The following is a 12,550-nucleotide window of genomic DNA, read 5'->3' on the forward strand; positions in this document are numbered from 1 at the left end:
CTAACTGGGGTGTTCCCGAAAACTGTAGTTACAAAACTATTGCAAAAACCCTAAGGTAATTCACGAGACAAATTTAATAAAAATAATTAATTTATGATTAGCAGATGTTTAGTGTAACATCAGTATCGCAAACCAAGTATTAATTAGGATATTAGATTTGTCTCGCGAATTATCAACAATATGTGCAAAGTTTTATAATTAAACTTTATTTAATACTCCTAAATAATAAAATTTAATGAGAGGACTAATTTTTTTTTTTTTGAAGAATTGACTAAAGTTTAGCCATGTGAAAAAAAAAACAGGCCCGCGTGAGGCCTGAGTTGTCGCGGCGATACTGTTCCATTGCTTTCTGCACTGCATGTGCACTGCAGTGAAATCGACAATACGCCCCCAAAGGCTGCGCTGGTGATGGCTTATACGGGGGCTCCAAAGAATTCACTTTCGACTAAGTCTTCAGGTACATCTCTCCATTCACAAAGGAAACTGACAACCAAATGAATCAATGGAGCACGCGCTTAAACAAACAAATCGTCTGACAAGCACAGATTCACCCTGAATTTCGGGCCCTGTCCCTCCACTGCACAGATCACTAATAAGGAGAAAAATTGAAAGAAAGAAACAACAGCTGCTACAATTTACACGCAGCCGTCGGAGTGCACTGTAATCACACGAACTTGTTAACATTGGGGTATCCAGTTACTATAACTTCACCTCCCGATCTCCATAGACCTTGTGCCGCTGACCACCTGCCCGAAGCCGCGTTTCTCGGCCTCGAGATCGTCCTCGTCGTCGTGGTCGTCTCCGATGCTGAACCGGCTGGCGTCGCTGTCGCTGCCACTGCCGCTGCCTGCCTTCACCAGCGGAACGTACCGTGGCTCCTCGGGGTAGAGCTTGGTGAGCTGCAGGAACATGACGATGACGAACACAACGGTGCCGGTGAGGTACCAGCTGAACTGCAGGTTGACGAGGGACTTGGCGCGGTCGAGCGCCTCGCCCGTGCGGCACCGGACCACGTCGTGGCCTTCCTCGAGGTTGAGGAAGCATCCCTTGGGGATGAGCGCGGGCGTCCAGAGCATGATCCCCATGACGATGAACCAGACGCCCTGGAACACGAGGCTCGCCGACCGGACCAGGCTCACCGTGAAGCTCCGCGGGCAGGGGATCCCGAGCAGCGTGGTGGCGAGCGTGAGGGCGATCACGGTCTGCAGCAGCCAGTGGTACTGGCCCTCGACGCCCATGTGGTCCGCCGAGTGGAGGTGGAAGATGAGCAGCTGCTGCGCGAACGCCGCGGCGGCCGCGAGCAGCGACACGGCGTCGCGGTAGGTCGCCCGGGCCCGGTCGAGGTGGATGGCGACCGCGGCGAAGAGGAGCAGCGCCAGCGAGATGGACGCGTGCTCGAAGTTGTGGAGGTGATTGGACGGGATGGTGCCGTCGTCGTCGAACGGCTGGTGCTTCTCCGGGCCGATGACCAGCTCCATAAGGATGGAGATCGCCGTGCCGACGATGATCAGTATGAGCTCGAGGTGCCGGACGCCCCGCACAGGGAACCAGACCGGCGCCGTGTAAGAGCCCGGTCGCACCAAGAAGAGTCGGGTGTGGCTGAACAGCTGCCACAGGCCGATGAGGAGGAAGCCGGCGCCCGGCCCGACGTGCCCGACGAGGGTGCCCATGGCTCTCTCTCGCGTGCAGCAGTGGCACTGTGAAGTGCATTTAGACCGATAGATGCTAATGGTAAGTTTCGGTGATTAATGACAACTTTATGCGACTAACGTATGTTTTAAAGGAAATATTAATGATTAGTTAAGTCTCATATGGAATGTGAAAAGAGACCCCTCAATTCGGAACAACCATGCGTGTCAAGGACTCTTTTTCAAAGATTAAGGACCTTTCTAGTCTCAAGTGTCATAAGGAGATGAAGGACACTTGATTTAGATAGGATTTATAGTTTTTAGTTATTGATCGTACTATTAAGAGGGGTTCATGAGTTAGTATCTTCATCAAAATTAAGTTGGCCTTAGAAATCATGCACACTCGCTCAAAAACAGCCCAAGATGGTCAATAGAAGTCAACATAACACTTAGAAGAAGAAACAATCAAAATCACGGTCGAATCCAAGTCAACTCAGCTAAAAACAAAGAAAAACAGCAGCACCGGTTAAACCGGTGCCCCTAGCATCGGAGCATCCGATGCTTGCCGGAAGTTCCGACACCCTGTCAGACTATCTCTCTGGATGCCAGCAGATATCAAATCAGAAATCCATATAGCACCGGTTGAACAGACGGTTCAAAATCAAAGCACCGGTGCATTAGACGTCCTATGTTCCAGAGAGCTTGTTTGTGTTGGTCAGTGAAACTCTTCAGCACCGGTTGAACCGATGCCCCTACGGAGCATGCACCGGTGCATTGACGCAAGCCTGGATACTGTGTCAGAACCCCAACGGCTACAATTTGGACACAGAGAAACCGGTTGAACCGACGCATCAAATCTGACACCCATCGGTTCTTCCGGTGCTCACGGTTTTTCTGCAGTGGACTTCCAACGGCTATGTAACTCCTTCCACTCTATATAAGGGCACCCCATGGCTCATTTCAGTTGCCTTTGACACCTTGAATACTTGAGGCCACCCTTGAGAAGAAGAGAAAGTGCTTTGAGCAAACAAGAGAAGATCTAGCATTTCGTTTGTGCTTCAACCTTGAAGAATCCATCCTTTGCAAGTGTAGCAAGTGTGTTTGAGCTAGGGCCAACTGAGTGTAGGTCAAGTGAAGGCTTAGGAGCTTGTTACTCTTGGTGTTTGACGGCACCTAGCCGGTCTTGGTGATCGGGAGGTTCTTGGTGAGCTTTTGGTGTTTGTGGGAGCCCCAAGACAAGAAGATTGTATACGGTGTGAAGCTCGCCATTTCGGAGATGGAGAAAGAACATTCTTAGTGATCACTTGCTCCTTGGTGAAGCAAGGGAGCTATACCCTTGTGTGGGTGCTCCAACGTGGATTAGGGGGGAGCGTCAACTCCTCGATACCACGGGGAAAAATCCGGTTGTCTCGTGTCTCTCATTTTTATTTCAAGCAATTAAATCCTTTTGTTGTTACTCTTGTCTTTGATTGCTTGTAGTTTGACTAGGACAACTTGCATGGTAGTGTGATTTTTTGCTTAGGTTTTGATCTTGCTAGTGTGATATCTTTTAAGCAACATGATCATGATAGTGTGTTTACCTACCTAAGGACCTTGTGCTAGCATGCTCTAGTGACTAGATTTCAAATTTATAGATTGGGCAATACTAGTCTAGGTTAAGGACTAGATAGAAATTTGAAAAAGTCTCAATTCAACCCCCCTTCTTGGGCCACGATCCTTACACACTGGCACGGTACGGGGAGGAGAGGAGAGGAAAGGGAAAAGATGATGGTGGCGTGTGGAGATGTTAGTTTTGAAGTGTTTGTTGAACGGTTGAAGTTGGGGAGTTTAAGAAGGTTTGGAGAGTGTCTAGAGAGTTCGGATGGCTTGGAATGTTGGAAGAGTGTCCTCTTATTTTACTTTGGATTAGACATGTTTGTATCTGCTGAACAGCATCCATGTGTTTCGTTAGTGTTGAAAGCAACGCCAGGTAATTATTTGTTTTCACTTGCTTTGTTTGAGAGCGTCTAATGGAGTAGCTTAATTTTATATTGCACATGGATTTGCTACATGTGTTGTTTTGCCATAGTTGTGAAGTGATCCGGGGTTTTTTTTGCATAATGGTTGTGGGTAACACTCAGTGATTAATTGGGCATCATATATTGTATTTTCCTTTTATTGTTAATACACAAGTTGCATATCTATCTGCATTTAGCACCAATGTCTGGAAGTCTATGCTAGATTCTGTTTGACAGGTTTTGAGACTGTACAAATTTAAGGTTTATTTCTCTTCATAAATAATTACATTACCTAAACCGCTATCAAATGAAGCTGGCTAACCCGTGATTATTTAAATTATTACATTAACTAGTCTATCAACCCGTGCTCCCGCACAGGCTAGTTAGAGATATCTAATAATTATCTATCTCATATTCTCTTTAACTAATTAAATATTCAAATCTAGTACTACGAATATACATATTTATCATTATGTAATTGTAATAAATGTGATAGGTTTAGTTACTAACAATATTTTCTCACTTCACATCACACCTCCACATATGTTTGATATGTATTTAATTGAACACTTTGTTTGAGCTATGTGAACAACATAAAAATTGGCATTCTTATTTCTTCTCTTATACATGAATATATGGTGACAAACACATTATGGTTAGTATGTTTATATAAATAATAACATAAATAATATATAAATAATGATGGGAATAGTACTTTAGAATTTTATATTGATGCGCTTTAAGATTTTACTATAATAACATAATTTTGATTCAGATTTGGGATTCATTTTAACTTTTTATTATGTTATAATTGAATAATATATATATATATAAATTTAGGGGGTTATTTGATCTTATTTTATAATAGCATAAGTGGGTAATTTACATAAAGATTAGGGGGTTACTTTAGATTAGTTCTTTATAATGGCAAAGGTGGGTAATTTATTAAAAAAGATAACATATCCTATGTCTATTATGATTAGGGTTGTCGAATTGATGGCAAGATGTTTCTGATTTTTGTGAGAATTTATAGGATTTCTCTATTTTTTTAGACTGTCCACCTAGGATCATAGGTGGCTTCACCTGGAGACTTCAAAAGGAGCCTCCAATTAGTAGTAGTAAGATTTTCATGAAAAATCTGAACACTCCATATCTAAGGAAAAAAGCTCAATAAAATATTGAAAAAATGATATCTTAAGTATATTCGCCTAGTGGAGGAGGAACATCCGAAGGACAACCACAGATTTAAGCACAGCTATTTTTCTTAACTTACAAATACTCTCATTGTTTGAAATTGTAAGTCATTTTAGTCCTTTTATAAGTCAAATTTGTATAACTTTAATAAAGTTTATATAAAATACACTGAATTCACATCATTAAATTACATTAATTAAATCCACCATTAAATGTCTAGGTAGTGCATGTATTCCGTACTGTGGATATTAGTATATATTTAGTATAAACAGGGGCGGAGCCACGTTGATGGTGGTGGGTGCACTGCACCCACAACATTTTCACAATCACTTATATTTCCTAGATTTCGACCATATTTGCTTCAATTTCATACATGTATTATAAAGTGCCGCACCCCCTCCCCTTATAAAGACTATAAACTTATTCAAAGGTATATATATTTTTTCTTAAGATAGAACTAAAACGATCTATGTTTTAAATTAGAAATAGAGAAATATTGTTTAGTGAAAACCATCATGATCCAAAACCGCATATAATCCTGAAGTCAAAACCTACTTCTTAGTGCCACGGAGTCAGATAAATAGACAAATTGTAGCCATCGTCCTGCTGAGTTCGGGTCCCTTTGTCCTGACTTTTCTGACTGGCCCGCGACGGACCATAGCTGGCGGCTCGCGCAGCGTCCACCTCAGCGATGATGCTAGCCGCGGCACGCACGGCCGGCGGCCCCAACCACCACCACCAGGTTCCAGCCACAATCCGTGCGAGCTTCCAGGTGCGGATCCGCAAATCCGTCGAGCCCCATCGGAAATGCACAGCCATCGACTCTGGTAGTGGTAGGTAGGTGACGACCGGCGAGGACGCAGGAGGGTACCGCGACCTTTCCCTTCTCTTCGCAGCCTTCTCGGCTTCTCACCGTCTGCCGAGACGGCGGCCGCCTGAATTTCGTGCGCATACATTCTGGAAATGGCTCTTGCTTCTGGTACGGTGCCTCTCTTTCGTGGGCTCGTGGCGCGCATGGATGGGAGGAGATCGACGGGTTTGGTCATGTGAATTTCACTGGAATCGCTAGCAGTCGTCGACCGGACAGGTCAATTCTCGTGCTCGTGGTCCGGGTTTCTTGTCCGGGAAGAAGTTTGATGCTGCCTCAGGGCGAAGGAAAGCGGCGGCGGCACATACGTCTAGAGCGGATTTGCCAGGTGGAACTGTTGGTTCTAGCTCGGGCACGTCACGCTGCGACTTGCAAAGGGATTTGTTTAATTAATGAGCGAGATGAATGAAACACGTTTCCGATTGCGTAGTCAACTGAAAACATTCGCAATCGCTCCGATCTTGGATTCTTGGTTGCCTTGCTAGAATAGTGAGAGACGTGGATGACCTGAGACAGGACAAATATGGACTGCCATTGGATCCTTAATCCAAGGGTCGCAGAGAAAGTATCAGCTGTATGTAAACCGCTTGTTTCACGGTTCCCTAAAGAATACTCCCTCCTTCCCCGTTTATAAGGCATGGTGGAACATGACACGGTCTTCTAAACAACACTTTGACCATTTATTTATCATATATTATATCACTTTTGATTATAAGCTTATAATCATTGTAAACTATATTTGATTATGAATCCAATCATATGAAATTTGCATTATAAAAACAAAAATTTAATAGTCAAATTATTGGTCAAAGATGAGAAGGTTTGAATCTTGATATACGTGTATGCCTTATAAACGGGGAAGGAGGGAGTACGTACAAATTGTACATTTCTCACCACAAACGCTGAAGCCAAATCACACTGTAATCACAGAAAGAACGTTTCCCAACCTTACGGTGCTACGATTTCACCTCTCGATTTCGACAGGCTTTGCGCCGCTCACCACGTGCCCGAAGCCACGCTTGGAGGCCTCGAGGTCGTCCTCGTCGTCGTGGTCATCTCCGATGCTGAACCGGCTGTCGCTGTCGCCGCCGCCGCCCTTTACCAGCGGCAAGTACTGCGGCTCCTCCGGGTAGAGCTTAGCCATGTGGAGGTAGAACAGGACGACGAACACCACGGTGCCGGTGAGGTACCAGCTGAACTGCAGGTTCACGAGCGACTTGGCGCGGTCGAGCGCCTCGTCGGTGCGGCACCGGACCACGTCGTGGCCTTCCTCGAGGTTGAGGAAGCATCCCTTGGGGATGAGCGCGGGCGTCCAGAGCATTACCCCCATGACGATGAACCAGACGCCCTGGAACACGAGGCTCGCCGACCGGACCAGGCTCACCGTGAAGCTCCGCGGGCAGGGGATCCCGAGCAGCGTGGTGGCGAGCGTGACGGCGATGACGGTCTGCAGCAGCCAGTGGAACTGGCCCTCCACGCCCATGTGGTCCGCCGAGTGGAGGTGGAAGATGAGCAGCTGCTGCGCGAACGCCGCGGCGGCCACCAGCTGCGACACGGCGTCCCGCATCGGCGCCCACGCCCGGTCGAGGTGGATGGTGACCGCGGCGAAGACGAGCAGCGCCAGCGAGATGGACGCGTGCTCGAAGTTGTGCAAGTGGTCGGACGGGATGGTGCCGTCGTCGTCGAACGGCTGGTGCTTCGCGGGGCCGATGACGAGCTCCATCAGGATGGAGATCACCGTGCCGACGATGATGAGTATGAGCTCGAGGTGGCGCACGCCGCGCGCCGGGAACCAGACCGGCGCCGTGTACGAGCCCGGCCGCAGCAGGAAGAGGCGGGTGTGGCTGAACAGCTGCCACAGGCCGATGAGGAGGAAGCCGGCGCCCGGAGCGACGTGCCCGACGAGGGTGCCCATGGCGCGCCGCCGAAGAGCTTTGGCCTTTTGGCGTTGCGTGCACCTGCGCAAGCGCGGTTCGGACAGGAGGAAAGAAGTTGGTGGTGGCGTGTGGAGAGGGAAGGTTTGAAGGTTGAAGGGAAACCTGGGGCTGGGGGTTTAAGAAGGTTTACCGAGGGTGTGTCTAGAGTGTTCGGAAGGTTTGAAGAATATCCCTGTTTACTTCTGGATTTTGACGTCTTTGCATTTTTGCAATGCATGCGTTGATCATCGATCAGCACTGATGTGTTGGTGTTGAAAGCAGCTCTCGCCAGGGTGATTTGTTCCTAGTTTTGTTTCGCTTTCTTGTCAGAGCTTCTAATTGAATACTCCGTAGCTCGCAATTTTTTTTATCTTCATCGAACTTCACAGGCAGAATTTACTTGTTAGCCAAAAAATACGCTACATTTTGATTAACTTACGCACATTTCTCTATCAACATTTATTTATAAAAAATAAAGGCATGTTTTTAATTGGTTTTTGCATTGTCTAGTATTGTGTTGATCATCATCTGCTCTCGGTAAATGGTCAACTCGCTTGATGTCTCCCTTTCTCTTCTAAAAATCATGGTTCTGTAGTACTCCCTACGTTTTAAATTGTAGGTCATTTGACTTTTTTACCTCAAGTTTGATCACTCGTTTTATTCAAAAATTTATATAAAACATCACTTCTTTTGTCATGAGCCGCTTTATCAATACAAGATCTTTAAGAATGACTTAAATTTGGTAATGTTTGCACAAATTTTTTGAATAGCACGAGTGGTCAAACTTAGGTTCAAACATAAATCAAACGAGCTACAATTTGAAACGGAGGTAATACCTATCACCAGTAGTGGTAACGTGAGACGAGGCTGCATATTGGGATGAAAGACTATTATACAATAACATGAGTAGTGACTGAGGACGAAAGCGATGGTATATTTGTACTTTAATTTGCATATCCGATGATACGCAACTTCCACTGAAATTTCTGTCATGGTCAAACTTGGAAACCTCTATAAGGCCAGCTCCAGTGCTGGTTTGATTTTGCTTTCCAATTTCAGCGAACCTTGGTTCGGTTCGGTAGCTGTTGTGTTGAGTTCGGTTTATAGTCCCGAGAAGAAATACTAAATTAATCAAACAACCCTGTGTGCATGTCCGACTCTATGCTTTCTCACCTAAGGCCGAATATTTTATTAGGTTTGAGTACCGCTCGGTTCGCATCTTAAACATGATTCGCTTTTTCTAGAGTTCGCTTATGGTTCGGTGGCTGCAGTGTTTGAAACAAACCATGAGAGGCGCACGGTTCGTTTTCGACCAACGCCTGGTGTCCTGTTGGGGTGTTGGGCCCAGCCGGAAGGGAAGGACAACCTCGGTTGTTCGGTTGACCCGACCATATTATCCTCCACATAATCTTTATGTTAGACTTTTTATTATATAAAACCCTTCTGGAACTTGTTACAGTTGACTATAATACCCTCGACCAAATCCTTCCCGCTAGCCCTCCCGCTCGGTGTCGCGCGACAGTGAAACGGAGAGAGGGGCAGGCACGGAACACTGGCGTCCACGCCCGCGCCGGCGGTTTCCGCCTCGTGCGCTGCCCGGCACCTTGCGACCAAAGCCACCTGGTCCGCGGGACGGCGCCAGGGCGGCTACCGAGGCGAGGGGACACTCCGTATGGCCGTAGCGTGTTTTGTTGCCATCTGGACAGCGCCGTCGCGTTCACCGATTTCACGTGTTCCCTTTGGTGCCACAGGTGAACGTCTACTAGAAGCGCGCGGGGCCAGGCCGGCAGGGAACCCCGGTCGTTGCCGCGCGCCGCCGGGCCGGGACTCCTCGCCGCGCGCGCGCCCACGGGCGGCGGCGGGAAGAGCCCCGGCGCGGGCACCTATCCGTGCCGCAATCGTGATCGGGCCGTCGGGGTCCTTTTTTTTCTTCCTCGCTCCCTTCTTCTCCGTGGTGGTTTCGTGCTGGGAAGAACGAGGGCGCTGTCGGGGATCGCTGGATTGGGCGCAATTAATGGCGTGCCGGTACTACTGGTACGAACGGTGTTCTCTAGAAGGCGGGAGCCCGACCTCTCCGAGCCGTCCGAGCTTCACCACGGAGCTGACGAAGCGAAGCGCGCTCCTGCAGGTTCCTTGCCCCGCAAGGATGGAGGAGACTGGCAAGTCGTCATCCGATCCGCAGCCCAGACACGGAATCGGAAGCGCAGCTCGGGGAGTCGACACCTAGCGCGAATGCCACGGGATCGTCTTCCAATTTCAGGTCACCAACCAGCTAAGCTTGTTCTGACTTCTGACTAGCCCAGGCGGATTGATTATTAATTAATCAGTTATCACTATCACGCACGCGGCACGCAGCGCCCACCTCACCCATGATGTTAGCGCGCGCGCACGGGCCACCACACTACAGAGGCTGCTAACCCGAGGCGCCGCGCGACACGACCACGCATCCATCCATCCACTCGCGTCCGGCCGGCCTGTCTCAACTTTCAGGTGCGAAACCGTTGAGAGCCCCAAAAGCGATGCAAAGTGACCGGCCCGAAAGCGAAGCAGAAGCCGATTCTCTTTCCTCTAGAGGCGGCCACGGGGATGGAATCGGAGCAGGGTGAGAGAACGCACTGGGAAGCAGCACCATTTTCAGGCCGCGAGCTTGCTTGATCTCAGCTCGGGGGCGCACGGATCCTGCGTGCGGGCGCTCGGGAAGTCGGAGGATCGGAGGACTGGACGCCGCGGCCTGTTTTTCTCCCGGCTGTCCCGGCTTTTCGCCGTCCGCCTAGACGACGACGACCAGCCGCCTGCGCCTCGCTCTACGCTCGGAAGTGGCGCTTGCCTTTCGATTCTTCCTTGACGCGCAAGGATGGTGGGAATGAATCGGAAAGAGAAGGGAGGGTTCGAAAAGTCGGGTCAATTTCGCAGCAACGCCGGGCCAGTCGTCCGGGCGGTTTCGTGTCCGAACGAGATTAGATTACCGCGGGGGAACGACGTACGCGAGACTGACGAGAGCTGACGACGGGACGCTCCAACTGAACGTGTGCAGATTCCGTTTCGATCTGCTACTTGCACTTGCACTTTCCTGGCGCAATTGCAATTGCGTCTCGTCTTGTTCGGCTGGCTGGCTGGCTGATTTGGCGTGAGAGAAAAATACTGCTGGTTGACTGGCTGGCTGGCTGATTTGGCATGAGAGGAAAATACTGTTATGTCTGGCTGAATCTCCCAGCCGAACAAGACGAGAGACGACCTGATGAGGCAGCGCGCCAATTTACGCCTCAGACTTGCCCACCAGCAACTTTTTTTTTACGAAAGCCGTGTTCAAGTTGCACGAAAATAGCGCGCGTCGTCGCTCGTCAAGTCAAGGCGCATCTAGACGCCTTCCGTCAGAACCACCTGATCGAGGGCATAAACAAAATAAGCAAAACTTGCCGAAGCTTCGCTCGCCCGACGTGGGGGGGGGGGGGGGGGGGGGGGGGGGGGGGTAACACAACACAACCCGGGCGGTGAACTGAACGGAACGACGGCGACCACCAAAGGAGGTCCAGTGTTCAGACAGGGCAGTCGTCCTCCAGAACCCGTTATGCGGAGAAAGCGCGGCACCCGTCCGGGCAATCCGGTGAAGCTTGGATCGAACGTTCGCGCGGTCAGCTCGTACCGTTCCAGTCTTCCAGAAGGGGGCGACGTGACTGATGATCACATGCTCCTAATCGTCACACGTGAACCTCGAGCTAGCTAGTCAGACGTCGTACCACCTCGGCACCTCCCCGGCAGGCTGCTGCTGCTGCTGTTCTAGAACCGTTGACCCGTGTCTGTTTTCAAAAAAAATCTATAGTACCCGTCACATCGAATATTCGAATATATACATAAAGCATTAAATATAGTTTAAAAAATAATTAATTACAGTCTGACTGATTAGTACGAGATGAATCTTTTAAGCCTAATTAGTCCATAACTGGACATTATTTGTCAAGCAACAACGAAATGTGCTACAGTACCAAAATCAACAACTTTTCGCCAGCTAAATAGGGTAATCTATTTACGGGTAAAATTTTTGAAACAGAATCTTACTATTTTGGAGTACTAAATAAAATCTATTTGCAAAACTTTTTGCACGGGTGGATTGTAAATCGCGAGAGCCTAATTAATTCATAATTAGCAGATGATTACTGTAGCTTCACAATTACAAATTATGGATTAAGTAGGCTCATTAGATTCATCTCACGATTTACAGCCGATTCGTGCAAAAAAATTGTGAATATATTTTATTTAATACTCCATACATGTATATCCAAACATTCGATGTGATGTTTTTTGGTGTAAAATTTATAGATCTAAAAAGGACCTCACTTAGAGACGCTTAACTGTGCGGCACCGGCACGTGGCCCTAATTTACTTGTTCAAAGCCTGTTGCACTGCGCGTACGCGCCGAGAAAACGACCGGTAAAATACGATCTTATCCTGCATTCGCTGAGATCAATCAGCAGGAGCACGGGCGCCGAACGTAACCCTGGCACATTTGTTTTTGTCTGGGAACGACAGTGTACGCAGTATGATCTCTGTGGGCATCGCACGGCACCAAAAAAAGAGGGGAGCAAATGCACGAGACTACAGCGCCTGGAGTGCATGGAACAGTTCAGTTCGGTTACAGTCGGTTGCCATCAGGGTTAACCATTTCGTTTTTCGATGAAATCCCGGTGTTTAGCGGAAACGAAATTTCGGATCCCGGTAACTAGCGGAAACGGAAAAAAACCGAAATTTCAGCGAAATTTCGCCGAAAAGTTAAACCCTGGTTGCCATACAGCAATTCTGTGTGCAAACAAGATCACTGTAGTTTCTCACTTTCTCTTCTTTCTTTCTTTTTTTTTGGAACGAGTTTGTTTTTTCTTCACGTAAAGAAAAAGCATGATCACTATCGTCGTAGTCTACAGAAAGGGAAAAAAGAAGGAAGGGAAAGGCCCA

At 48.2% G+C, this 12,550-nt stretch overlaps 2 protein-coding genes across 2 annotated transcripts; both read right to left on the reverse strand.

Annotated features, from left to right (window-relative positions):
* Window positions 1-485: 485 nt before the first annotated feature.
* Window positions 486-1,694, reverse strand: LOC120696074. The gene has a single exon (XM_039979233.1). The coding sequence runs from the start codon at window positions 1,668-1,670 to the stop codon at window positions 708-710; it is 963 nt and encodes a 320-aa protein (XP_039835167.1). The 5' UTR covers window positions 1,671-1,694; the 3' UTR covers window positions 486-707.
* Window positions 1,695-5,836: 4,142 nt separating this feature from the next.
* LOC120696075 (transmembrane protein 45B-like) lies at window positions 5,837-7,702 on the reverse strand. The gene has a single exon (XM_039979234.1). The coding sequence runs from the start codon at window positions 7,600-7,602 to the stop codon at window positions 6,652-6,654; it is 951 nt and encodes a 316-aa protein (XP_039835168.1). The 5' UTR covers window positions 7,603-7,702; the 3' UTR covers window positions 5,837-6,651.
* Window positions 7,703-12,550: the final 4,848 nt, after the last annotated feature.

Source organism: Panicum virgatum, chromosome 2K, assembly GCF_016808335.1.
Source record: "Panicum virgatum strain AP13 chromosome 2K, P.virgatum_v5, whole genome shotgun sequence".
In the NCBI taxonomy this organism is placed as follows: Eukaryota; Viridiplantae; Streptophyta; class Magnoliopsida; order Poales; family Poaceae; genus Panicum; species Panicum virgatum.

Excerpts from the sequence above, each read along its gene's own strand:
- LOC120696074 (XM_039979233.1), bottom strand. The coding sequence starts at position 1,670 with ATGGGCACCCTCGTCGGGCACGTCGGGCCGGGCGCCGGCTTCCTCCTC.
- LOC120696075 (XM_039979234.1), bottom strand. The coding sequence starts at position 7,602 with ATGGGCACCCTCGTCGGGCACGTCGCTCCGGGCGCCGGCTTCCTCCTC.